General features: G+C 52.8%; 10 protein-coding genes across 10 annotated transcripts; 6 read left to right on the forward strand and 4 right to left on the reverse strand.

Moving 5' to 3' along the window:
- Positions 1-629: 629 nt before the first annotated feature.
- Positions 630-1,088, forward strand: GLOTRDRAFT_20378 (uncharacterized protein; the record flags this gene model as incomplete). Its single annotated transcript, XM_007870467.1, has 4 exons — positions 630-703; positions 759-838; positions 895-990; positions 1,048-1,088. Coding segments are annotated over 4 exons (291 nt in total), but the record flags the coding sequence as incomplete, so codon positions are not given.
- Positions 1,089-1,358: 270 nt separating this feature from the next.
- On the forward strand, positions 1,359-2,581 carry GLOTRDRAFT_79805 (Nucleotidylyl transferase; the record flags this gene model as incomplete). The annotated part of the gene is made up of 2 exons (XM_007870764.1): positions 1,359-2,248; positions 2,319-2,581. One exon carries the CDS (start codon positions 1,359-1,361, stop codon positions 2,220-2,222), a length of 864 nt encoding a protein of 287 aa, XP_007868955.1. The 3' UTR covers positions 2,223-2,248; positions 2,319-2,581.
- On the reverse strand, positions 2,542-3,859 carry GLOTRDRAFT_131917 (aromatic compound dioxygenase; the record flags this gene model as incomplete). Its single annotated transcript, XM_007870765.1, has 6 exons — positions 2,542-2,794; positions 2,849-2,909; positions 2,968-3,142; positions 3,199-3,366; positions 3,419-3,665; positions 3,723-3,859. 6 exons carry the CDS (start codon positions 3,857-3,859, stop codon positions 2,542-2,544), a joined length of 1,041 nt encoding a protein of 346 aa, XP_007868956.1.
- A 1,778-nt stretch (positions 3,860-5,637) lies between these two features.
- On the forward strand, positions 5,638-8,341 carry GLOTRDRAFT_79806 (uncharacterized protein; the record flags this gene model as incomplete). The annotated part of the gene is made up of 13 exons (XM_007870766.1): positions 5,638-5,705; positions 5,759-5,778; positions 5,831-5,885; positions 5,937-6,350; positions 6,399-6,755; positions 6,806-6,963; positions 7,020-7,088; positions 7,145-7,304; positions 7,358-7,475; positions 7,528-7,763; positions 7,815-7,951; positions 8,009-8,030; positions 8,083-8,341. Coding segments are annotated over exons 4-13 (1,611 nt in total), but the record flags the coding sequence as incomplete, so codon positions are not given.
- A 967-nt stretch (positions 8,342-9,308) lies between these two features.
- GLOTRDRAFT_46948 (uncharacterized protein) lies at positions 9,309-10,421 on the forward strand (the record flags this gene model as incomplete). Its single annotated transcript, XM_007870521.1, has 4 exons — positions 9,309-9,594; positions 9,652-9,896; positions 9,966-10,172; positions 10,233-10,421. 4 exons carry the CDS (start codon positions 9,309-9,311, stop codon positions 10,419-10,421), a joined length of 927 nt encoding a protein of 308 aa, XP_007868712.1.
- Positions 10,422-10,705: 284 nt separating this feature from the next.
- On the reverse strand, positions 10,706-12,830 carry GLOTRDRAFT_95549 (FAD-binding domain-containing protein; the record flags this gene model as incomplete). The annotated part of the gene is made up of 12 exons (XM_007870767.1): positions 10,706-10,876; positions 10,950-11,180; positions 11,240-11,312; positions 11,362-11,519; positions 11,576-11,677; positions 11,762-11,812; positions 11,874-11,891; positions 11,946-12,090; positions 12,155-12,357; positions 12,408-12,449; positions 12,495-12,598; positions 12,656-12,830. The coding sequence occupies 12 exons, from the start codon at positions 12,828-12,830 to the stop codon at positions 10,706-10,708; spliced, it is 1,473 nt and encodes a 490-aa protein (XP_007868958.1).
- Positions 12,831-14,325: 1,495 nt separating this feature from the next.
- On the forward strand, positions 14,326-17,958 carry GLOTRDRAFT_122648 (uncharacterized protein; the record flags this gene model as incomplete). The annotated part of the gene is made up of 8 exons (XM_007870768.1): positions 14,326-14,370; positions 14,514-14,651; positions 14,871-14,909; positions 14,962-15,199; positions 15,260-15,566; positions 15,616-16,383; positions 16,442-17,531; positions 17,590-17,958. The coding sequence occupies 8 exons, from the start codon at positions 14,326-14,328 to the stop codon at positions 17,956-17,958; spliced, it is 2,994 nt and encodes a 997-aa protein (XP_007868959.1).
- Positions 17,959-18,050: 92 nt separating this feature from the next.
- On the reverse strand, positions 18,051-19,005 carry GLOTRDRAFT_46965 (uncharacterized protein; the record flags this gene model as incomplete). Its single annotated transcript, XM_007870524.1, has 3 exons — positions 18,051-18,583; positions 18,637-18,736; positions 18,784-19,005. 3 exons carry the CDS (start codon positions 19,003-19,005, stop codon positions 18,051-18,053), a joined length of 855 nt encoding a protein of 284 aa, XP_007868715.1.
- A 1,663-nt stretch (positions 19,006-20,668) lies between these two features.
- On the forward strand, positions 20,669-21,922 carry GLOTRDRAFT_131923 (uncharacterized protein; the record flags this gene model as incomplete). Its single annotated transcript, XM_007870769.1, has 3 exons — positions 20,669-20,783; positions 20,867-21,200; positions 21,298-21,922. 3 exons carry the CDS (start codon positions 20,669-20,671, stop codon positions 21,920-21,922), a joined length of 1,074 nt encoding a protein of 357 aa, XP_007868960.1.
- A 720-nt stretch (positions 21,923-22,642) lies between these two features.
- Positions 22,643-24,281, reverse strand: GLOTRDRAFT_131924 (uncharacterized protein; the record flags this gene model as incomplete). The annotated part of the gene is made up of 9 exons (XM_007870770.1): positions 22,643-22,953; positions 23,007-23,057; positions 23,107-23,160; positions 23,216-23,437; positions 23,484-23,528; positions 23,581-23,634; positions 23,699-23,806; positions 23,871-23,995; positions 24,052-24,281. The coding sequence occupies 9 exons, from the start codon at positions 24,279-24,281 to the stop codon at positions 22,643-22,645; spliced, it is 1,200 nt and encodes a 399-aa protein (XP_007868961.1).
- Positions 24,282-26,046: the final 1,765 nt, after the last annotated feature.

The raw sequence follows: 26,046 nt of genomic DNA on the forward strand, positions 1-26,046 counted from the left end.
ATAACCAAGCATGAACTTGGCCACATAGCTATGTTATTGCGACGTGGAGATAAAAATCGTGGAGTCCGGTTCGTTACAATAATTCTGACCATATAACCAGGGTTGATCTGCGGCACTCTCTACTCTGTCAGTCTTTCGTCGACCTACGACGCCGGGAAATTTGGTTCCCCAACACTGCTTTCCGGCTATTTCTTCCTGGACATTCAACGTCCATACTCCGGGACAGCATCCAGGGTCGCGGAGCTGAGTACGTGATGCTCAAATGAATGTACAGGATTACACAAAGGGCAAACCAGTCCTTCTCAATCGGCTCGCACCTTTCTTAAGTCCTGTGGCGATGTACAACGGGCAGGCAGCTGCATAAGTGCGGTAACAAAAGTACATTTACCTCACTTCTCTGCGTGGCAGAAGTGGGTATGGTCGTTTTTCGCCGCCTTGTTCACACTTCGGCCTCGAGTTCCAGGCGTTGCCCGTGGTGAGGTACAGTATAAGTAGGCTTGTCTTACCTCCATCGAATAAATCACATTTCTCCGACCTTCAGATCCCATTCAATCGCTTGAATCATGTTCGCCGTCTCTTTCGTTCTCGCTGCATTGGCTGCTTCCTTTGTTGCAGCCGCGCCCGCGGATGTGTATGCACCCCCTATTAGCTACCCGACCGCTGGCACCACTTGGCAGGTTGGAGGATCGTACAATATTACCTGGTACGCCGCATTTTGTTGTTGTTGCAGTGGTATCGTAATGACGGTGTGTCTCAAGGGACGCCTCGAACCCGCCGAAGCAGATAACCAACCCTATTGGTCACATCGACCTCCTAAAGAACAATGTAATAATCACTGGTGAGCTAAGCCCTCCTCACCGTCCTGCTGTTTTCGTTAATGTTTCGCGACATCAGGTGCTCCCCTTGCCAATGGTTTCTCCATTCTGGATGGGACGCACGAGATTACGGTTCCCTTGACTGTTGAGCCTGGTTCCGGTTATACCGTCGTCTGTGAGTACTAGTATGCTGGATAAATGCCATGCGAGACGCTGATGTGAATCCTGCTAGTATTCGGCGACTCTGGAGACATTAGCCCCGAGTTCACTATCGCGGGTTGAATGAGTAGTCGTAATTTTCCCCTGCAAAGATTAAGGCGGACACCTTTTATACTTGACTCGTATCACATACCGGTTTGAAGTTGTCGTATAAAATAAACAGTTGAACGCGTGGCATTATAGCCCTCCAGCCACACTCCAGCCACACTCTGCATTCGTGATTGAATATCGCATCGCACGATCTGATCATGATCTAAGATGCGAGAGATTTCAAAGATCACGCGTTTTAGATAAGGCACGCGTCTGCCTTATCCTCCTGCCACCATGTCTTCGCATGAAGCCGCCTTGCAGCGCGTCAAGGAAGGGCTCACACCTGTGGAATTAATATATGTGTCTAATCTCGAGTGGCCCTTTCGTGCTGGCAGAACATCCTCTAATATTCTGCGAATCTCGGTGCTAGATTCCTCCTTTAACCCGCCTACTCTCGCTCACTTGGCTCTACTGGATGCCGCCGCGCCAGACGAAGGCGAGGAATATGACGCGAAACTGCTACTATTGTCTGTGCGAAATGCGGATAAGGTCTTGAAACCGTCGGACGCGACTTACGGTCAGAGGCTCGATATGATGACCCTCCTTGCTCAAGAGGTAGACGCGAATAGACCACCGTCTAATCGGAATGTTGCGGTGGCTATCATTGACGAACCGGTCTTTGTTCGCAAGTCAACGATCCTGCGCAGTTTTCTGGACAAGCACCTGTCACCCTTGGATGACAGCTCCCCTCCGAAGATACTACAAGTATCTTTGGTCTTTCTCATGGGTCTGGACACCGTCACAAGGCTGCTGACGCCGTCCTACTACTCCGAACCGATGCTCCCGACACTTCGCCGCTTCTTGTCTCCGCAGCCTGACGAGGACGGATCCAGAGTCGTGTGTGCGACCCGCTCAATGTCGTCTCTTGGGATATCCACCACGGACGAGGACGTCAAGGCGAAGTTGGAGTTAGGCAAGGAGTTCTTGGAGTCTGGACGGATAGCTATGATTGATCTGCCGGAAGGTATGGAGAGGCTAAGCTCGAGCGAAGTCAGACACAAGATTGCCCAAGGGGATAATACGTGGGAGGAGATGGTTGCGCTGCCGGTGGCGACCTATATTCGAGAAAACGAGCTGTACCGGCATATGATCGGCTAAGTGTTCGTTGGTGGGAGGACTGCAAGGTTGTGCCAAAATTCCATTCATACTTACAAACTTGCTGACTCTAGCCCCGGGAACAAATCCCGGCAATAGATACACCATGACATGTATACATCCATGAAATGACCAGAACACTGAAGACGGACCTTAGACTGCAATAAACCGTCCGTACATACTTAAATGACAAGCATTATGAATGGGAGACAGAACGAGACGAGAGCGGGACGAAAGCGCGAATGAAAGCATGTCGACTTTATGATCTAGAAAGAAGAACCAGATAATTACCGGCGCGGCGGACATCGGACACAGACGCCACCTACAGCTTTGTCTTCGGATTCTTCCGCTGCAGTTCCTTGAGCTCGCGCACCTCGTCCTGGCTGGCCAGCACGAAGTCGTACTTCCATACCCAGACGCGCCCGTTGCGGACCTCATCTCGCTTGTAGCCCATCTCGGCCCAGCGCTTCGGGTCGGTCTCGGGCTTGACGTCGCAGATGAGAGACTTCTTCGTCGCGAAGACGGGGTCTGTGCCGAGGAAGGGCGAGTGTGCCGGGTAGAGGGCGGTCGTCAGCCTGTTGGGTTTGTCAGCAATCAGGTCAGATAAAGATGTTATGGCTATGACTGACTCGTCATAGCCTGGCGCCTTCAGCAGGAAGTGGAGATGCGATGACCGATGGGGGTGTCGTCCTTTTAAGTGTCGATCGCTTAGCCCGTAGAATGTACAGCGAGTGCATTCCCGACATACCTAGAAGATGGAGCATTTCACCCACGGGACCGTCGCTTGGGATGGGGTACGCAGTTGGCAGGATTCCACGGTAGCTGAAGTATCCACTATCTTCCGCGTGAATGCGAGCACGGTCGTTCGTGCCCTGCTTCTCAATCTCTTGGACATCATAAACACCATCACCATCAGCTTGCCACTACGTAGCTTGGTGAATAAGTCGCCTTCCGGAACCACGATATTGGGTCTACCTACCACATCGATGGTTGCGCCCTTGATGCCTTCGCCCTTGGTGTTCTTGATAGTAGCGGCGAAGAACAAGTTCTCGCCAGTGGTATCTGGGGTAGCAATCGTCGAGCCTGACGGCACTTCTGGCATATCCTCCGTCCAGAATGGCCCCTCCTCGCAACTCTCTGTAGCTCCCTGCCGGAGAGACATAAGAAACGCAGCATGAGACACTATCACCGCGACATACTGGAGGCTTTGGGTGGTTCAGCTCGTCGATGAGTGCACTGAAGCCGAGCGTATCGCTGAGGAGGATGAACTCGTTCTTGTATTCGTTGCTCTCCTTGCCGCAGCGCGTGAGGAACTTGATGGTCTTGGTCCATTCGTCGTGAGTGGGAAGAGTCTCCCGCGCGAAGGCGTGCAGATGGGTGACCAAGGACCTGAATAGTTCGAGGGTACGGGGCTCTTTAGTGAGTTTGGAATGGAGGTCCTGTACGCTGAAGACGAAGACGGGTTAAACAGTGCCCACAGCATATGGACGTTAGGGGACTCACTGGTCGGTGATGGTATAATCTGTGCCTTCGCGGAAATCCCTCTCGAGAGGTAGATCACGAGGGACTTCATGTTCGAGCTGAGCACGGATAGCTCTGCCCACCAATAGGGGATTCTTCATTTGCTGCTCGGAGGCCATGGCGGGCGATGTGGGGAAGTGGGGAGTATGTGCGCGGAATCAATGCAACCCCGCAACGCCATTATCATAGCAGTCTCTTTATACATTGACCCGGCTGTTGAACGGTACAACCGCGGAGGTCTGGCACGGGGACGGTAAGGATACTGGGTTGTCCTAATTAGGTAATTCGAAGATCATGTTATTGCTGACCGGCGGACTGCTTGTCCCACCTGATCTTGTCCCTCTTTATCCTGACAAATAACCTGGATAAGAACGAGAGGAGAGCGGCGTCGCGATCACTGACCTTACTCATCTGTATGCATCTCGAAATGTCCTACAGGTCAACGTGGCATTATGGTTGCCGGTTCCAACGGTCGAGATGCACGGAAGGCCCAATCGAAGCGCTCGAATTGATTTGCTTGGAATCTCTGGTTGCTCAGCGTCACCGAAAGGCATAAGTATAAGTCGGTTCTCCCAGCTGTTGTGGATCATCATGCTCGGAATATACTAGTTCTCTTCTTGTGATCTGCTTCGTTCATGTCAGTGCTATACATCGCCTACTGGGTCAAATCCGGGATACGTCTACAAGTGTATGTAGGTTATCGCCACAGGTTCCGTGGTGTTCGCTGCACAGAAGGTGATCGAGGATGAAGCCGACACGTCTGGCATACCAAATTACCCTGTCGTTCGCAGAGTTGGTTGGGCTACGATGTTGATTCACATGCACCGGTACCTGCAAGCAACCTTTCGAGAAAGATGGACGGGTAAACCAAATAAACAGTATGCTCGTACACGACCATCTTACTCCTGCATGCAGGAGCTATGTTCTAGGACAAGACATTATCTACCTGATCGTGAGCAATAGTGACCTAAATCGCGGCTCCTGTAGTGAACTGCCTTTATCTTTGTCGCCCAACGGATCAAAGGTCCTTGGGAGGTCAACTCACTGGTTACTATTCTTGCAGAATGGAGTTAAACCCAATTACAACTTGGGATAACGAGCACAAGGATAGATCATGAGGACCGCCTTAACATGAAACCGCTATACAAGGATTGGCGTAAAAATAACGGTCGCTTGTCCAGACTCTCAGGTGTATGACATCGGAGAGTCACACCACCTCGTGCAGAGAATCGGAGGAGCCACCTGCGAGACGACTAACAGAGATTTGTACACACCATGTATATGGGTTTCAGAGCCAGGCAGCTTGGCAGGAAGCCATATCGTATTCTACGTTATTTCGAAGCCGCGTCAGGGCAGAAGCTGGAGTCCATTTCCTGCCTTGAATTTACATTTAACCCGCGAAAAACACGAGTATCGGCCAAGCTGTGAGGAGCCATAGTTTATGAGCCCTCCTGAAGGCGTTGCTCAGTGTAACAGCAGTAGCTTCAAGTTGGCAGCAGCCGCTATGTAAGTAGCTTGGGTTCGTCCGCATGCGCAGTCAGCGAAGCTGACATGTCGGGCCCCTGTCTTTGCGGGGAATATGACTTCACCGTTTTCTCGCTTCCGAGTCCTCGTATACTTATAATTAACGCACAGGGAAGGATATAGTATAGACAGCGTTCTCAGTTTCCAGCGCGATGACATCGGTCAACGACAGCGGGAAGGAACGTTGGGCAGACGGTTCGAAAAAGCAAAGAATCCAGAGAGCGTGTGATATCTGCAGGCGCAGGAAGAGTGCGTACTGAAGCTTGCATGCGGCTTATTCCTGGCTAACGCTGATTCTAGTCCGGTGTAAGTTTAACGAGTTCTCCGAGGACAGCTTAATGATATAATGCAATCGAAGGCGGTGGTATCCAGGATGCAGGAGATAGCTGTTCAAATTGTATAAATGCCCGCCTGAAGTGCACCTTTGTAGAGGCATCTCAGGCATGTCCGAACCTCTATGACCTATGGACAGACAGCTGACCGGATACTCTCAGAAACGAAACTCCTCTAAGGCGTACGTTCTTGTAGCGAAGAAGTTGCTCTTCTTGTTAACTGTGACGATCCAGTTATATCAGTAGCCTCGAAAGCCGCTTGCAAAAGCTCGAGAAGGTCCTGGAGAAGGTGCGTCTGGGATGTAATCATAAATTGGGGATGTTCTAGATGATCTTGCAGTTGGCACCTGGCCTTGATCATGCCGAAGTTTCCACCTTATCAGACCATGAAGCTAGTCATCGGAAGGGGAGCAGCGGAGATTCTTTCCACTCACCGATCAAGCACTACCATGAATTAGGTGCAGGCCCGGTACGGGTAACCCCCCTCACTTCTATTTCTCGTACCAACGGGACTGTGGACTCTTCTGACCTCGATCCAAGTGACGATGAGTATCTCCCGCATGCGTCGCTGACGGAGCACCTTCGGACGTACATCCACGACCCATACCGGCCCCTGTACCTTGGAAAATCCAGTGAATACTTGCTCATTCAAGATACCATGGCACTGAAAAAGAAGCATGCCGGCGATGACCGCCCTGTGTTCACTGGAAGTGACTTCGGCAAACTACGGCCAGAATTTTGGAGCAGAGAAGAAGTGAGTAGTCTCCGTATGAGAACATCTTCTAGTATCAATTGGTTATAGGAGAAATGGGTACACCAGGCATGCAGAAGGCCTATACCCAAGTACGAGTTCCCTCCCTCAGACCTCATCGGGCCCCTGGTCGACCTATACCTCGCAAATGTGAATATATTTGTCCCGCTCTTCCATGAGCCTACCCTGAAGCAGGAGGTCGCATCCGGATTGCATTTGCGGGATCCTAGCTTTGCCTCCGTTCTGCTCCTTATCTGTGCCTGTGGCTCTCGATGGGCTGACGACCCTCGGGTGCTGATGGGTGGCAGTGATTCGCTTCAGTCCGCCGGGTGGCGGTGGTACAATCAGGTGAAGATGTACCAGACTCCGGTTGGTCCGTTGAACCTATATGAAGTACAGCTATATGCTGTAAGTCCATTGTGTTCAAGGTTGGCGATGCAGCGCTGAAGACATAACAGTTATTTGCTTTGTTCCTTCAGGGGACCGCTTCCCCACAGGCCTGCTGGACGCTTGTAGGAGTCGGACTTAGAGTTGCTCAAAACTTAGGCGCCCACAGGGCCAAGATGTACAACTCACCCTTGACTAAGGAAGATGAATTATGGAAGCGCGCGTTCTGGTTAGTGGCATGAATGGGACGAGCATACTTGCATTGATTGTGATGCTTTGTACCAGGGTCCTTGTCACGCTGGACCGTGCCTACAGCTCAGGGATGGGTCGGTCATGCTCTATACAAGAGGAAGAGTGAGTCCTTATGTACCTCTTGCGATTGGTCGCCAGCTAGAAATGCGATCTCTTAGCTTCGATCTCGACATGCCTGTCGCATGTGATGACGAATATTGGGATCACCCCGATCCAGACAAGCGTTTCCAGCAGCCTCCGGGACAACCGTCCAAAGTCGATGCTTTCATCTGCTTAATCAAGTTGAATCAAATACTTGGGTTAACGCTCCGCACCATAGTATGTCCGCTATCATAGCATGCGTACCTCATTAATCTCTTCTGGGAGCGCAGTATTGTATCAATAAGTCGAAGGTCCTGTTGGGATTTGTCGGTCCAGAATGGGAGCAACGCATCGTAGCTGAATTGGATTCGGAGGTCAACAAATGGTTCGATGAGCTTCCAGAACACCGTACGGCCTCGCTTTTGGCCATTTGTCTCCTATCTGCTTACATCTCTCCAAGTGCGCTGGAACCCCGACCAAGGAGACACTCTATTCTTCCGGCAATCAGCTATGCTTTATTGCAATTACTACACTTTGCAGATCCAGATACACAGGCCCTTCATTTCGAAATCACGCAAGCTTTCCCCCTTGTCGTATCCATCTTTGGCCATCTGTACCAGGGCTGCCCGATCGTTGAGCCATGTGGCGGACACCTGTCGTCTTGTTTGCAAAAGGGCACCCTCGCACCATATGTTTGTGTGTACCACATTGTCTATTTCCATGAGCAACATGCTTATGGCGTGTCAGATGGGCGTGTTCGTCGCGGCACTGGTCCTGCTGCTGAACATATGGACCAGCGACAAGTCTGGAGTGCCCAGCAATGTAAAGGATGATATCGCTGACGTGAATAAATGCATTGCAGCTCTGCGTGACTTAGAGACACGGTAAGTCTATTCGTAAGACTCGATTTCGAAGCCGATGTCGTTCTAATGTACGCATAGGTGGTATTTATGTGGAAGAACCATGTTAGTCTTCACCGCGCTCTTCGTCCTTTTTCGCGTCTGACGGTTCCTCCAGAGACTTGCTCAGACATCTAGCAACCGCTGGGAGCGTTCCGTTGGAACTTGAGTATAAGGATGCTCCGCCTCGAGGAGTTATTTCATCGTTCGACCCTCGCTCTATGTTCAGCCTCTGTCGACCGCCCGAGCCATCCCCGCCTTCTCATCGAAACGGCAGTATCCAGCCTAGCGGCGACGGTTCTCGTTCCGCATCTTGTGATGGAGTCGATCCTGCTACCCGCGGGAGCTTCAGTCAAAGACCACAGCATACGGCCGATGGAAGTACCCTCGCCTTCAGCCCACTTATGCACTATGCGTCCTCTGGACTCGCCAATGGTGTATCGCGCGAAGCATCGAACCACCAAGCACACTCGGAGGTGCCAGATCTCGGTTCCTCCCCCTCTAACTTATCGGCGGGCTTCCAAGAGAGCCAAGAGTCCACAGTCGATAGTAGACCGCAAGAAGCCCCCACCAATGGTGACATGATGGACATGTGGTTAGAGTAAGTCCCGGTAGTTTGGTTTTCTACGTCTCACGAATCCAACGGTTCTGCAGGATGGTTGATTGGGAATCCTACATCACTAACGCCTTCGCGACCCATCACTATCCCCACACCACTCGGCTGCATCCTCCATCGGATGGGCCTGGCTGAAGCATGCCTAGCTGTCCTCACCCAGTATCGCGTGGGCCGTTGTGACTATCGACTCGCACCTGGGTCACTCATCTGGTTGAGCGCTGGTTCTATAATCACTGTCATATGCTGCATTTGGATCGTCAGGTGTATACTCTTGATGTATTTGTATATACCCGGGCCCCTTCTTCATAGAGGCTTCGACTCTCTGAGCCATTGTATGCTGTTGCATCCGCGGCTGGTGCAAAGATATTTCACGGTAAACTGTTCAAGCGTAGTCCTCTATGTATTCTGAACCACCGCTTGCAGCATACAGTATCCAGTCTTGGTGCTCGCGGTCGTTCATATAACGATGGTTCCTGACATCCTCCATCTGCGCAATCTGACGCTAAAGAATCGCTCGTAATCATTGAGCTATCATAGTGGCTGCTTTCATCCGTTACCGCCTCCGAGATGGCACGGGACGCACGGAATCTATGGTAAGCTCAGACGGCTCATGACCCAACACTGGTATAATCAGTGGGACGGACCCATGCTATGGGTAGTTTGCCCCCACCCGGGCCCCTATTGCGGAGCGATATATCGATACCTCATCCGTTTAGTCAACTCCTCATGTCCTCGACGGTCGATCCAGACTACGATAGGTCCATCTGTGCTACTTGCGCTGCACAGTATACTGCTTCCTCGTTACGTCCGTATCGGATAGGCGAAGAAGGGACCGGGGATGGCTGCCCTATCTGCCTGGATGAACGTCAGTATGTTGCACCTACCGGGCAAGCATGGACGAGCTGGAGAGAATTGGATGGGAAACACGCAACTCGTCTGGAGCCAGATGGAAGAGACCCCCGAATCGTCAGAATACTCACCGAGCCCAAAGCCGGTGCAATCGGTCAGACGCGTTAGTTCGTATCTTGAGACCCTTACGGAGGAGCGAGCTGAATATGGCGATGCTTAGCGTTCATCATACCGTCATTGGATGGGTCCTTGATTTGGGATTGCAGCCCCTACCTCTCTCCTTCCGGAGTCGAATCTATCCTATCACTCACCTCGTCATCGAAGCCCCTCTTAGGTATGGCCATTTCGCACCCCCACTTTTTCTGCAGTTCTGTCACTTGGGCTCGAAAATTGGGATGCAAAGTATACATATGCGCAACGGATAAGGAGTGGTTTATGCGTAAGGATTCATTTGTTGATGAATATGTGAATTTCTGGGAGGGAGACAGCAAGACGTTTGGGAAGAGCTTAACAGTCATCAAGTGCGGAGGTGAGTATCGAAAGAATGTAGGTATACCCCTCACCGTCGAGTGCATTTTCTCCCCAGGTCATTTTCCTGGTTCATGCGTTCTGCATTGGGACCGCTCAATGGAACAATCTGAATCCAGCCTCCCGCAAACAGGTGTGATCTTCTGCTCGGATACCTGCAAAATCGCAGTAGACCGACGCAGAATGACCTTTATGTGGTCTTATCCCAACTACGTACGCGGAAGACAGCTTTCACTTCTCCGTCGAGTAACTGAGACACCTGCGCGGAGCCAGATCCCCCTCCCGCCAAAAGATGTCCAGAAGATATGGCAATCACTGCGGCCTTTCCAGTTCGGCGACATCTACAGCGCGTGGCCAGGGGAGATCGCCTTCGGTAATGGCAAGGAGAAAGTGCTCAACAGCGCCAGGAGGTTCATCGAAATGGAAGGCTGGGGTAAGAATGAATACGCCCTCGAAGAATGAGCGACGGAGCCTGAGGGCGTCTGCGCGGCACGACAATACGAACCTACGCTCTGCAGAGATCCCACAATAGGTGGTCCTCTACTGTTGTCAGTCGCCCCTACTGGCTCTGGCTCTCTCAGGGTATCAGCAGAAAGTACTCTTGAGGGTAGCTTATACAGTCGACTCTCAGTGCGTCGTCCGGAAGAAAAGAGGGGTATATATGTGAACGTCCCGGTAGGTCAAACAGACTAGACACTGAGTGAATGCTGCTTTAGTTTGGGCGTCATTCTGGCCCTCGATTCGACTCAGACCTTCCATCCTCCAGCAAGACCCATGACATTGTTCGGGTCGTACCGCTGCTTGATAGCTCTCAGCCGCGGGAGGTTGTCCCCGTATATCGATTCGAGCGCTGTGCTGAAGATGGCATAGTTACCGTAAACTGGTGCGTCAGCGACATCCTGGCCAAGCTCAACCGCCTAATGAGGTTTCGCGCATTCAGCAAGAATTAAGAAAATTTTGCCTCCCAAAGGATGACTAGATCGGGCATACCTTGGCCTTGACTGTAGCTGCGCTCTGCCTGATACCATCCCACATTACCTCGTCCTTGCTGGGGTCTGTCCATGCCCAGTACAGGTTCAAGGGTAGCAGAGCCTGTGACCGCGATGCGGGGTATGACGCTGACGATGTGCTGCCGTGCGAAAGGATGCTGGACTGGAAGGGTTCGACATCGTACGAGATGAAGGTCGCGGAGTCTTCCCAAGAAAGCTTCTGTCCCCAGAACTACGTATATCAAGCAAGTTGTCGTTAGATTGATTAGAGGTTGCGCGGAGATAGCGTACCTCGGTTTCGTTGCGAATGATCTCCATCAGCTCTGGAGTGTATTCCAGCAGCGGGACGGTGTTGAATATACCTCTGTGAGGAGCGTCAGTCCCCGCAACGTGTCGCGTCACTCCATACAGACCTTGTGTTGCTGGTTGCATTAGCGGGAATATTGCGAACGAGATTGCTGAAGCTCCTGGCCTTGACATCCTTCGTGAACGAAGGAATCGCGAGGAACTCGTCGAAGATGCCTGCGGGAGGCTCGGAGCCGTCATAGAAGAGAAGTTGAGAAACGCCCAGCTGAGTGAGATCGTTCAGACAATACCAGACCCCGGAAAAATTGACGTGAAACTTACACCACCAATGACGAAGTTGTATGTCGTGATGATGCCTGCTTTTGGATCCGTGACCTTGGAAGAGAAGTTCACGGAGGCAGATGCCACTCGATCCAGGGTATTCTCGGTAAATGTGATCAGTCCCCCCTTATGGTAGCAAAAACGGGCATAAGCACGGCTCATTCCTTGACTCGGCCGACTACGTACCCAGACTTGTCCTGACGGGAACGTCTTGAACGTGAACTTGGTCACGACACCCTGAGTAAAGCGGGGGGACATCAAGATTTGTCCTCGCTAATCTAAGTAAATCTTGACTCACGAAGTTGTTGTAACCACCCTAGATCAGAACATTAAGTCGGTAGGAAGTCAAGACTAAAGGTAGAGAGCTGACCCTTAAGGCAAACATCAGGTCCGGGTTTGAACTGTCCGTGACAGTGGTCACCGTTCCATTAGGGAGCACGAGTTCAAAGGCGGTGACAGTATCAGCCGTAAGCCCATGCTGGTTTGTTAACCAAGAGTACCCTGTCCAGAGAAACCTTGAGTTTCAGTGGATGCCACAATTATATTCCACGTACCCCCTCCTAATGTAAATCCAGCCACGCCGACGCCGGTAACGCGCCTCCGACGACCATGACGTTGTGGTCCTCAAGAGCAGCGTAGACATCGTCCCAGATTAGTCCTGCACCAACATCGGCAGTTTGCGAATCTGCATGGTATGTCACTTCAGAGAAGCGAGCCAAGGATATGTGAACCCCGGCAGTCGAAGAGAAGCCCGGATTGGAGGCATGGCCGCCACCTTTGACCTATCAAGTGCATGAGTTGATTGATACTAAAGATGCCATACATTACTTACGGCGAATGAGCTATTGGTAGCAGCAACTATTTGAAGCTGTGACTACGTGTCAGAGGAGAGGGGTTGAGAGCATCGTTGAACACGTACTATCTTGCCCACGTCCTCAGGAGTGCCAGGTTCGACGGAGCATGCTGACTGCTGGGTGCTAGAAGTCATCCAGTGCTCGATATCCTCGAAGAACTCGAGGAGGCCTAGCGATACGGGCATCAGAACAAATTAAGGGAAGAGAGGGCGATTTAGCTCCTCACCAGGTGTATGATAGGCAGACGCATCAGATATGGCTGCCTTGATACGTGAGCAGGCTGCGTCGGTGGCGGCACTCCTGCTGGACAACGTCACGGAGGAGGCCAAGACGCTGGTCGGATGCAAAACTGCGCCGAGTGCGCATAGTACGCCTACCGCACTCGACAGTTTCCGAGACATAGCACTGGGAGATAAACGAAATGAGTGGAAGGCTGAAAGCCCAAGGGTTCCAAATATCTGACCATAAATTTATATCTTACTGGCCGATCCATCGGGAAAGTGTATGTAACCTGTGATAAACAAGCTTGTAATCTGGTGACCTTGACGATCGCGTTTCCAAAGCGAGGAAAAAGAAGGTGCGCGTTGCCCCGGATTACCCCAGGGCTAACCGTACGCGCGTTCGACGGATGCAAATTAGCCAAAGAAGGTTCGTTTTCCACCGAACATTTCCCTTGGACAGTTTCTGCGTACCATCACGGTGGCATACTTTGTCTAAGTACAGACTCGGAAGATGGGCTGCAGCACTACAACGCTTGCCTTTCTGTGCTGCCATCTTGCCTGTGGTTTCGCGGGCATAAAGGGCGGGAACCAAGGCTCTTGGCAGGATTCCAAGCTTGAAACTGCAAAGTTGCAGCCGAGTCGAGAACAATCTACACGAGATCCTGATGCAGATTACAGCCGCTTGCAGATCGATAGACCATCAATTCAGAAAACCACGTATAGTCGGAGTGGGTCGGAGTGGGTGCCAGGGACGTCGGAAGAAGGTAGAGAAGTCCAGATGGTCTGACTTCTGTCTCTCGGGGACTTGAAATTGCTTGTCCGACGTGGTCCGACTGTAAATGATTCTCAAAAAGTGGGCCCATCGATCTGCAAATGGCTGTACAGCCATCGGTAAGTCATCATTTTAGAAAGTCGCGTACAGTGTATGTCACTAAGAGTCGGCACCTCTGTGGCACCTTAATTATGCCGCCGTAGGCGGCGAGAAAAAAATTTGAAACATAAACCTGGCCAAAAGACGCGTAATCCTGCATTTTCATTTTTTTGGGTGCTTACGTAAGCGTTCAAATATGGGGTCACCGAGCGTAACCTCATTTATTTGGGAGCCAGCTGCGTCCTGATCACTGAATATGGTTGTATAATACGTAAATGGGGGTCTCCGATGGAATTCCTGCGATAGGGAGTGTCCCACACGTCCAAAGCAAGTAGTGCCTTCACCCTAACCCTAGCCAGGCACGTGGCTCGGGTACCCTGGCCGGCGCATGAAGAGCGCCCACAGTTCACACGCCTTAGTCAGCGCGTTCTTTGATGGACGATTGAAGATTGATCTCCATCGCTTCGCGAAGCAGCAGACCATAGACAGGTGCTGTCAGTCTCTGTCAGTCCGGTCATCAAAGCCAAAGGCAGAAGGCTCTCGTGCTTCTGCAAATCCACTGCCTGCCGTTGCTAGGGTGTACGCCTCGCTGCTATGTATGCCTCGTGCGCTCTCTTGATCCTCAACTCTGCGAGCGTCGCTCCACTCGATGCGCTCCGGCTCCTCCAAAACCCCGTCTTCAAGGCTTTCGCTCTCCCTTTAAGTCTTTTCCCCGAGCCAGCACTCCAGCGGCTCTTTGATGAGGACTGGTCCTGCATAGATGTGCACGAAAACTTCCACCCCGAGGCCTGCAGATGCTAAAGCATGCCTAGAGATGGCGAGCAGAGTGTCGTCATTCTGACAAGACTGGTAAGTCATCCGTCCTCTGCCTGGATGATTACTCTCCCCTTGTCTCGCAGATCTTAATCCTTCGAATTGACATTGCTGCCTACTGCCAGGCAGGAAACCTGCCTGCCCAAAACCTGGCTCCAGACTCTCCCTCGTCGCCTTAGTGCTGTTCTCTGCTGCCAGACAGGGAACTCGCCCACCCAACACTCGACTCATGGCTTTCGCTCACCGATTTGCTCCAGCGCTGTTGTCATTGTGAAGCATCACATCCTGAAGAGACGGGAAGTGCGTGGGGATGCCCAGTGAGTACTGTGGTGCCGTCACCTCTTTCCCGGTTTCCAGCCTTGACTCCTCACCGAGGTCTGTTCGCCCGTGGCCCTTGTCGGCCCCGCTCCTGTTGTCATTTCCGCCCCTGATTCCATTGTTCCTGCTGTCCTTGCATCTGTCCCACTTGCTACCTCTGGCTCTTTCCTCTCCAACAGTTCTGATTCAGTCGCCTCTGTCCGGTGCTATTTGCGTAGCCATTCGCCATGCCGCCTTCGAGGAAGCTCTATGCAAAGGTACGCTGCAACCAATTTCCTGAGTGTACGCCCGCTTATCTTGACTGTGTAGGTCGAGCTCAGCAAGCTCGCTGTTAGTCCTACTCAGAAGGCTGCTATCCAGGCACTTTACGATGGAGGTGTCATTCAGCCTCACGTCTATGATGCAGCTGACCTGTCCATGCAAGCGAGCGTCCGCGACTTCCTCTACGCCCACGGTTTAGACAGTGATTCTCGGGGCAAGTTGGAGGGACAATGGAATGTGGTTTGGTCGAATTCTTGGAAGAGTGGGGCCGAGGGGAATGTAAATCGTAGAACCTTGTATCAATGGTATATTCCTACTTAATGCAATTACACCACATTTTTGATAGACCTGAAAAGCGCCTGTGGCTATGACTCCATAGAAAGGCAAGCCTCAGAGAGCCTGAAACGCTCCACCAATGAACACTCCAAGCCATCGCAAAAGAAGTGGGAGCGACGGAACCCTTTCGACCATACTGGATGCCTTGCTCATGTCGAGATTACGGACCAAAGCCTTGATGGTGCAGTGATGCGCATCCAAGGCTACCTTGAACACAATGAGGCCTGCCAGAGCTCATGCCTCCGACGGATCCCTCCGATACCCTTACATCCCCATGTTTATGAAGTGGCATTAGAGCAACTGAAGCGCGGTGATGGGTACGTCTACCTTCTTTCAAGTGGCAAAGGGTGCTCATTACAAGAGTAGCATTGCTTCTGTACAGTCGAGAAATGTTCAGATGGTTCAGGATGGGGCGTACCGAGACATGTCTAGCTATGACCGACTTACGGCAAACTGTCGCTACAACCTCCTCCCCCACGACAGCATCTACTTGTACCGCTTGCTGAGCAAAGCACAAGGCGTCGACGTTACCAGAGAAGCACAGTACAACGTTGATGACTGGCTGAATGAGCGATCCCCACATTTTCGCCCCGAGATTCGAGAGGCAGTGTTCCACTATTCAAGTCGTGCCGATGCAGGCGAACGCCTGAAGATCTGCATATCCACGAAGGACATGGACGAGAGTGCCTGGCGCATCGCTCACCATTCATTGGTCATGCTTGATGGAACATTTGGCCTATGCAGCTCACGCCTTCTCCTTTTCGTGACGATGGGGGTGGATGGCGATGGTAAAGGGGTTCCTCTGGCCTTGTTCCTGTTTTCGGCCCCTACAGGCAATAGAGCCAGTCACGCTGGATACAACAGGGAGATACTTAGAGAGCTACTCACCCACTGGCGAAACCACCTATCATGCACGTGTCCAGATACCCCCTTCACGCCCTTTGTTGCCATCACAGACACTGATGTTAAAGAGCGTCTTGCACTGCTTGATGTATGGCCGAACCTCTGGCTGTTGCTCTGCAAATTTCATGTTCGACAATGCTGGACCAACAAGCGCAACAGCTTACTGAAAGCCAAGGCTGGCGACACCTGGAAGCTCCATGTACGCTCACGCCTACAGAACCTAGAGTCCCAGTATGTTAACACCTTCTCAGTGGCACCGAGTTAGAGAGGGCTAAACAGAGACTTACAGGCTGATGGACACGACCGATCATGATGTTGCTCTGAAACTCATTCTAGATGAGCGCGCCTGCTTCAACATGATAGGCCAGTTAGGTGGCACCTCTGCCGCTCACGCCGCCGAGGCTGGCCTGGGTTTTCTCGATTACATGGTGGCAACATGGATGCCGATTCCACTTTGGCAGAGTTGGTCATTAAAGGGTCGTACCTGGGCTTCTGTCCTGTTGAACAAGCCTGTCAAGGATATAGTCTCAACAACAAACCACCTTGAGTCGTTCAACAACCTCTTGAAGAACAAGTACATACCGCGCTGGAAGTATTCGCGTAGCCGCCTTCGCTTTGACTTCCTCCTTCACATCCTCATAACTCGCATACTCCCCGAAGTTTTCAGAGCCCAACGTGCAGCACGAGACTATCGAGGTTGGATAGCAGATCGATTCTATAAGCAAGCAGGATGCACGGACATCAACGAGGCTGTTCGAGCAGCAGAGGAGGCCCGACGTCAGCAAGCACAGAGCCAAGCCCAACTATGTTGGTGGCCACATGATGCCAGGCGTACCGAAGCAGCCCAGGCCATCCTCCAGGCCAGGCTCCTACATTCAATCCAGCAAGACGGCGAGCACCAGTTTTCTGCGCAGTGCATCTCGACAGCAGTGCCGCCTGGCAGGCCTTGCACAGTCATGGAGATTAGTCAGCACTACAGCCTCTATCTCCATCGCACCGGCCAAGGGTCCTGCTCGTGTCTTGACTTTATGAACCGTGGTGGTGCTTGCAAACACCTGCGTGCCCTTAGACTCTGTATCGATTCCTGGGTTGGCACCCATTTGACTTTGCGTTTCTATTATCCTGCCACGATCGAGGCTGCTAAGGCTATCCTAACAGCATCTTGCACGCCATTTGCAGAAGAGACAGCCACCGCAGCTGTGATCAACAATGTCTTCACCTTGGGGCACTTATCCGCGGAGTATGGCAACATAGATGAAGAAGAAGGGCGTGAGGAAGTTGCTTCTTCCGACTCTGATACTCGGTCAGAGTGCGCAAGGGAGATTGGTGAGCAAAGCCATGAGTCCGATGGGCTCGATGGAGTGTGGCATGGTAGCATGGTGCGTGCTTGCAGGTTATGCATGAATTTGCACAGACTAACGTGCCTGGCACTGGCAGCTCAACTTGATGTCAGGGCAGGATGCCGCCGTCAATCTTCAGGTTCAGCAACATACAGAGCAGACCATACAGAGTTTACTTCCCCGCCTGCATGGCTTAGCTGTACTACTCGCTGATGCTCCCAAGCTGCCGATCACCGACAGCATTCAAGAATTCCAACAGGTGCTTCAGGCTGTCGACTCTGCCCTCTCCTCTGCCATCGGAACGTCTCAGTCAAGCTCTGGCCTGCAGAATCAGCCGGTGCCCGTAGAGCAGCTTCACAATGTCAGACATCCTAGCAATCCCAGCAGGAAACGATCGGGACCTGCCCTTTTGCCTCCTTCCCCAGAGGGCTCACAGAAACGCAAGCCATCTCGGTCAACGCTATAGGCGTAATTGCTTGACTTATGCCTTAGTTGTTATCTTCATTTTCCACAAGTGTGTATTTGATAGTAATATATCCCTTTGCTATAGTTACATAACTACTCCGCAGCGTCTCGGAAATCCCTTAGCCGGGGCAGCAAGCTCAGCCCCTCCTTCCAGCGGGCCTCATTTGCAGCATCAGTAGCACGGCTCCCATGTTCCTTACGAAACGTTGCAGCAGGCTTGAACCCGAAATCAAACCATCTGCATAATGCACCTGGCATCCACTGCACAAGAGAGAACCGGGTCTCATCCATGGAGACTCCGATATTAGAATGCCTAACTAGCGCAGAAGGAATAAAGACCGTAGAGCCAGGAGGAAACTCGATAATGAGTCCCCATTCCCAGAGAATAAGATGACCACCTCGCTTGGGGTCAAAGCGCCCGAACGCCGTGATGGCGCACCATCCAAAAGGCACATTGAGGTGGTCCGTATGGATATATGCCCGAACTCGAGGCCCCAAGTTGAAGGCGCAACAGGCGAAGACAGACCGACGCCAGAAGCGCTCCAGGTTCGGGTACCTTGAGCAAATCCCACCAAGGACTGTTGAATAGTACGAATGTAGGCGAGGGGCAACCAGGTTAAATGACTCTGGAGGGGTAGAGGTAAGCATAAACCTGGGCTTTGCAGCTTCTGCCACTTACGGTCGGTAAACCCTAGCAGAAGCTGGACATATGGGTTGGAGAAAAGATCGTGCAGGATCTTGATGTTGTGTTTTGACTTGATGCTTACGTTCCCAGGTTCCTAACCCTTGTCAGGGGTAGCGAACCAGAAAGGCTGCATGGGCTTACCGTACGACCACCCCCATGGGATATTCCGAACGAGGCTGACGGGAAGGCCCCGCGACGGTGGTTGCTGCGGCTCGGAGAGAAATGGTACGCTGCCTGAGCAACCATGAAGGCAGCAGTGACTGCATGGGTCACCTCCAACCAATTCCCTTTGTGCGATGGGCTGCCGACTAGGACAGCGACGACCAAGGAGTCGTCATCGTTCCCCAGAGCAACAGGTGTCATAGCCCTGAGTCAATAGGTTAATAACTACTGTAAGAGGAGCAGGGGACCCAGCGGAGCTCACCGCCCATCCCAGTCCACTTGCCGAAACCCCTCCAGCTCAGGGCTTTCGAGTGTCAGCTCTTTACGCTCCGGGGCATCCACAGGATGGCAGCGGGCTTGGTACCCAGAAGTACTACCATGCATCTCCTCGTGCCTATCCGGAACTCCCACCTCCTCCTGGGCTGCCTGCCGCCGCTTGCGAGCCACACGCTTCTGCGAAGTTTCGAGCTCGGCCTGCTCCTCCTCCCTCCGCGCCCTCCTCTTCGCCCGATACTTCACCTTGGACCGTGCCTGGTCCTTCTGAGCCCTCGATTGAGGGCGTTGCGGATGGTCCTGCGTGTCAGGGATTGGGCAGGGGGACGGGGCGTCAAGGGGAATGGCGCAGTAGGGCGAGTGATCGGCGAGCTCCACGTCGTCTTCGTCGGGGGGTGCTGAGGCCTCCGCCACCTCTCGCTCGAAGGCAAGCTGATCTGCCTGGGAAAGCGCGCCCTTGATGTCGAAGGGCGTGTTGACCACGACGGCCCTACGGGAATGAGGCGAAAACTCCGTGCCAGATCGCGTGCAGCGAAAGGCACGGAGTACGCTGTCTGAAGGAACGCACAGTCAGCACGGGCATAGAAAAGACCTGCGCGGAGCTGGAAGCCGGCAGTCGAGACGCAAGTAGTGCTATCGGTGAAACCAGGTCCGCCAGGATCGGGGTCCCAGGATCAACCTCCAGCCCTTCCGCTCTCTCGATAGTCGCCAGCATGCACGCGGGGAAGAACGGCTTACCAAGCATGGGTTTGTAGGTAGGGAGGGTGGCCCAGCAGCAAGACTGCGGAGTCACAGGGTAGGATGGCAGGCCGTCGTCGTCGCGCGGGCTCAAGGCGAGAAGAGGCAGCGGTGAGAGGGCAGAGAGGGAGGAGAGGCAGCCAGGAGAGGCTGGGCGGGGTGTGGAAGACCAAGCCGGCCCTGGCCCTTTTATGCTGCAAGCCCTGTCACGCTGGCAGTGACCGTGCCAGCGCCGGCCTTCGTGTCGTTGACTGGCGCGAGCGCGTTATGTACGTGTGTGTACGCGTTTCTGACATAACGCGGTGCATAACCCTAACCTAGATGTCACCTTTCGCCGGCCGCACGTATGTGCTAGTCGTATGGGCGTAATCTTATCAGCATACGCCCGCGCGTGTAGTGCGCGTAATGACGAGTTCGAACGCTGGAGGCCGATCCAAGAGCTCTTGCGCTGTGTCACCGGCTACCGCAGCAGCGCGCGTTCGCTTTGCTAACAAGGTATGTTTGAGGCTGTGCCATCCGTTCCAGGCTAAGATGTGTATATAAAGCAGAATTTTTTCTTTCGTGCCGGCTGAAGACAAGCCCTCACTTCTCCCGCTCTCAGGGTTATGCATGGTCTAGCGAACTGCACGGGTACACCCACGGGTGTCCCGGCGCGTACCCGTATCGCACCCGCGCGCGCGCCGACGGGTTGGGTACGGGTACGCGGGTACCCGCGGGTTTCGGCTTCGAAAGCACATCCGACGACGCGTTTTCGAGACGCGCCGGGTCATAGGTATCGCCGAACGCGACCCGTACCCGCGTGTACCCCTACCCGTGACCCGCGCGGGTTACCCGAACTCGTGCATTTCACAACATGCACCCGGTCTCCTCAAATCAACATCTGACCCTCATTCCAATAGCAGCTCGAACAACGTCCAGGTCTGCTGACCATCTCCCCACTCCCGCGAGCCTCACGTACGCCGCCAACTGTTTGTCGGCCCGGTTGGACGCGCACCTCCCACTCCTAAGTCGCCCGGTGAGTACGTTTTGGTGTCTTCCACCCACTCCCTAGTGTCATCGAGCTTCACACTGTCATCTAGCACTACGGATGGATCATTGGCTGGCTCGGCGCTTTTCGATCAAGGCAAACCCTCGCAAGAGTCAAGCGGGAGTAACAACACTGCCTCCTCTCAGCAACTCAAGGAACTGTATCACGCAATCGCAGCCCTGGAAGACCGGATTCTGCATGAGGAAGGCGGTCTCGGCGGAGATGACGGGCTCACGCGAGATGCGCCGGCTAGAGGTGGTGGCGTTGTGCTGAAGGCTAGGACTGGAAAGGAGCCAAGAGACAAAGATGAGGAGGCCAAGCGGGAGAAGTGGAGGAAGGTGGTCCAGGATCGCAAGCTGTGAGTGGCCATCCTCTCATCGTCGCGAAACGATCTCACTAGCGTGGCAGGCTCGCCGAGATGAACCAAAACCTTCTTGAGATTTCCCTCGCACCAGTGTGGCATCTTCATTGCAGAATATACTGGAGAAGTACAAGATCATCTGGACCCATGGCTTCCACAAGCTCCTCGACAGTCTGCGCCGCACGTCATGGCATTCCCTCGTCACACTCGAACACCTGCAAGACTTCATTTATTATGCCTACACGTTCCACACTGACTTACTGGAGGAGAGGACGTTGGACGCTCATCGCTTAAGCTGGCTAGAAGCACTCGGTGATCTTGCACGTTATCGCATGGTCGCCACGGATATGGCAATGAAGGTGCCCTATGCGAAGGGTCTTCCCCATCCTCTCACTGTGAACACCGTCTCTCAAGTCTCTCTCGACGCGCCCGCTCCCCCACCTGCCTCCAAATTGCAGGCGTCTATCTGTGACAAACCCGCCGCTCACATCGATGACTCTGAGAGCCCCAGTATTGGACTGGCAGCTGCTCGAACAATGGATGTCGAGCCGGAGAAGGGACGGTGGAGAGGGATCGCGCGGGAGTGGTACGCTACCGCGCTTACTGAGAAGCCGGTTGAGGGGATGCTGCCCCGACATATGGGGCTTCTATGCTGTGAAGTCGGGGGTGAAGAGCGTGGAGCAGCGTACCATTTTGTGAAGGGGTGGGTAGTTCCTTGACTGCTCAGAAGCTTGTGCTAAGTATGGCTTTAATTGCAGAATAACTATGTTACATCCATTCCAGACATGTCGGAAGTCCATCCTCCAACTATGGTCTGTCACCGCTCAAGGCTCGACGCGTGCTACCCGAAAACCCGAGTCGACAGTTAGGGTTCGGGTGCGCAGGTACCTGCGGGTTTCGGTTCTGAAAGCGCGTCGAACGTCACACCGTCGAGACGCGCCGGGTCATGGGTACCGCCGAACGCGACCCGTACAGTTCACTAGCGGCGGGCGGCAAAAGGGGACGATGATTTGGGCTCGACCACGACCAAATCTCTGGCGACAGAGAAAGTGACGAGGAAGAGGAGTAAGATGCCAACGAAGTCAAAGCCCTCAACGCTTGCCAGAGGTAACTGTATAGTCTCTGTCCTCGGTGCACGCACTTTGCCCCGACGTTCTGCCTCCACCTGGATGCTCTAGGAGTGCAGAGCTGCCGTCGCCGCCGATGCCTTTCACAAGGTTGGCTACCTGGATCTTGTGGCCACCGTGAACATCCTTTGGGCGTTGCGCCTCGGCCATCCAGTATATTGTAGAGTAACAAGCTGTTGTTTAATGCTCTAATATGTATATTCTCATAGCATTTACAAGGAAAGTACTATGGCCATATTTTGTGCTGAGCATACAAGAGGAAGCAAAGGATGGGTAGGCGGCTGTTTTGATCCAAGATGAGACCGTCACTATCTACTCATTGTCACTAGTTAAGTCTATGAAGCACATGTGCAGGTTACCAGCTGACTTCTGCCCATCCCCATCCTCAATCAACAGATCAGCATGGACAACGCGGCCACATAACTGGCACTTGCACCAGGAGTTCCAGAACTTGTCAACAGGAACCCCATGGATTGAGCAGAGCTCACGGCGACTGCTAGCCGCCGGTGCAGGGACAGCTTCCCTCCTTGCACTGAAGGGCGGTGGGCTCCAGAGATCAAACGCGCGAGAGTTGGATGTCGGCGTGGCGGGAAACTGGAGCATGTACCCAGATTCGAGGTAACCTTTAACAGCAAGCCATGAGCCATGCATCCAATTGGCAGAAGGCGTGACTTACGAGCTCCATATATAGGACCAATCCCAGCTGAAGAGGCAGTGGAGGTAGAGCCTGGCGAAAAGTGAGCGGCATGTCTGCGGCAGCTTGTAAGAGAGCTTACCTGTGGACGATGGAGTGGAGAAGGTGCCGTCGCTACTGTTGGTAGTGGTAGAAGCTGATAGAAACAAATTAGAGATCATCAGTTTCATGAAGGAGAGACCGTCTCTTACCATGGCTTGATGAGAGGGTGTCGTCCTCAAACAGTGCCATCAGAGCAGCACCCGTGGGGTAAAGGGGCTTCTTGATCTTTATCTTCTTTTTCGGAGGTCCCGAAATGTAGTCAGAAGAGGTGGACCAGGAGAACGACTTTGGACCTTCCGGAGAGCTGAGAGTCGATTCAGTGCCCTGGCTGAATGGCAGCTGTGGCTCAGCTTGTCGTACTGGGCCAAAGACTATAATGACATTAGACACCAATCGAGACTATGGGAGAGCTCATACCATCATGAGACTCCTCTGCCTTCAACTGCCCCTTAGGCGGCGGGCCTAAGTAGGGTGAAATCAACGCAAGGAGAGGCGACAGCTGGGGACAACTTACGAATAGCTCGGCGAGGCACAGCAGACGACTTCCCATCAGCCTTCCCTTTGCTCCCTGTGGCCATACGAATTGGAGTAAGTAAGCGTTGGCAAGCACAGTCCATAGGTACAGCACTTACTAGGGGCATATTGCTTGTAGTTGATAGCGCCGCTAATGTCTGAAAGGACATCCTCGACCACAACTAGGAAGCCGTAAGCAAGCACCAGAGCAACCCAATGATAAGGACCTACGCCAGAAGGAGCAAGAACGGCCGGGCCCACAGGCAAAAGCATGCTTTTGCGCATGCTCACCGGTCTTCACCTCGATAAACCGGCACCTCTCATTGCACATACACACAGGCCACGGACAGTCATAGCGGCCCATATGGTTACCGAGAGCGGAGGGCACTACGGCGCAACCCTCGCTATCAAGAGGACTGGAGTGCAGGTGCGTTAACAGAGACTGCTGGGCTCAAGAGATGCAGTAACTCACTATGGGTATGTCTTGATCGTAGGCACCACCTCGGAGAAGTCACAGGTTGCCAGGTTGTGAGCACACACGAGCGCACGTTTCAAGACAGCCCTTTGGGCAATAGACAAGGGCGGCGGCGAAGCAGAAAATGTCGGAGCACTCGGATCGAAGGAGAAAGGGGGGACGCTATTCGAAGACATGAATGTCGGGAAGGTAGGAAACGACTGGGAGCGGGCAAGCTGTTCAGACATGGGTGACAGCGAGGCGGAGAGGTTGGGGGCATCGCTGAAGTTCACTGCCAGCTTTTATCGACGAAAGACGTGTATGAGCGAGAGCCTGTATGAAAAGTTTTTCTGAAAATATGCCGGGTGTGGAGAGCATCGGCCAGTGTCCACAAGGCCTGGTGGACGGCCTTCAGGCTTAGCGGGATCGTCGTCGAGAATCGGGCTCAGAAGATGAGCACAGTCGCCACGGTGCCCGACCTCATCAATTGCCTTTCATGTCTTTAGATCACCGGGACAACGTGGCCTTCCGGAAATGGACAAGGATCAACAAGGACTACCAATATAGAGCGGAAAGCGCCGTGCGACAATGACGCACGCGCTGGAACCGGATAGAAGAGCTGACTAACGCGTGTGAACTGTGTGCGCTCTCGCTCGCCCCCTGGCCGTGATTACAAAGCTTCCCTTTATGGTAACTCCGCTTCATCTCCGACCCAAATTCAAATATGTGAAGGATTAAATTCTTAAAAGTCGGAATTTCGAGAAAATAATCAGATGGCTCGAAAGCTCTCGTGAAAAGGAATCGATTGGTCTGGTTTTCGGGACCTAAAAGTCTTTTCTCACGATCGTGATAGGATCCGCGGCTCGCCTATTGCCGAGTGGTCGGTTTTGAGCGCCTCACACTGTACAGTCGGAGTGCGTCGGAGACGGTGCTGAGGATGTCGGACGAAGGCGCAGGCGTCGAGATGGTCTGATTTTGGTACCTCGGGGACCTGAACTTACCTCTCCGACATGGTTCGACTGTAAATGATTTTCTGAAAAGGAGGCCCATCGATCTAAAGGGCTGTAGGAACTTTGGCGTTGATGGGAGCAAGCTTGTGACCTTGCTTCCGAAAGACCAGCACGCGGCAATCTTAATCTCACCTACATGTAACGTCCTTTGATACCTTCCTCCGTCTCGCGTAAGGACCCCCGATAATCAGTATAAATGCCTGATCCCGAGGACCCATACATCAGCAAATTGTCCCGCGGCTGGTAGTGGCTGGCGCTTATTCCAGTTATTTTAGCACGTCTACAATCGCATTACCAGCCGAATACCAGACTTGTATTTATGATAAGCCAACCGCCTGTTGAGATACGCTTACCAGAGGATTATCTTATCATTCTATATATATACCCTTAGCAACAAAGCAACCACCGGCGCCTGACTGATGCGCGTCGCCTCACGTGCTAAGTTCAACATGGCGGACTTTGAACTTGACTTAAAAGCGCGCCGCAGTTCGACATCGTCGCTCATCCCCTCTCTCCCTCGTATCACGAATAAGTCCCTTACACAGCTCTAACATGTTTCTGAATGGTGGCATCGACACCTTCTACTATAACTCTCCGCGGGTAAGTTCTCTTTGTGAACCCGTTGCCTCTCCTTAAACCGCCTAAGTACCTTCCTACAGCGCGTGTACGGCGGGGTTGATGCGACCTCGAAGTAGCCCTCATCGTGTATCGACATGTCTTGGTCGTGGGTAAGCCATTTCTCTGTGTTACTGTGTGCCCATATTCATAGGTTCTTAGATTGTCGGAGCAACAAGTCTGAGTCATGCTTGCTAGGTATGTTTCTCATGTTTAGTGACATGACTGATGACTGAGTGTTCTGATCTGTTCTGCAGGTCTACCGCTGCCGGGTTCTATGCATATAAGATGACTAGTGCACCAGGTATGTCTCTCATCTCACCTATCTGGTTTATGTAGTGACATGGCTTGCTTTCCATTGAGTAGGTTGTGTGGAGAGTATGGGTCA

This window comes from Gloeophyllum trabeum (assembly GCF_000344685.1).
Source record: "Gloeophyllum trabeum ATCC 11539 unplaced genomic scaffold GLOTRscaffold_00012, whole genome shotgun sequence".
Taxonomy (NCBI): Eukaryota; Fungi; Basidiomycota; class Agaricomycetes; order Gloeophyllales; family Gloeophyllaceae; genus Gloeophyllum; species Gloeophyllum trabeum.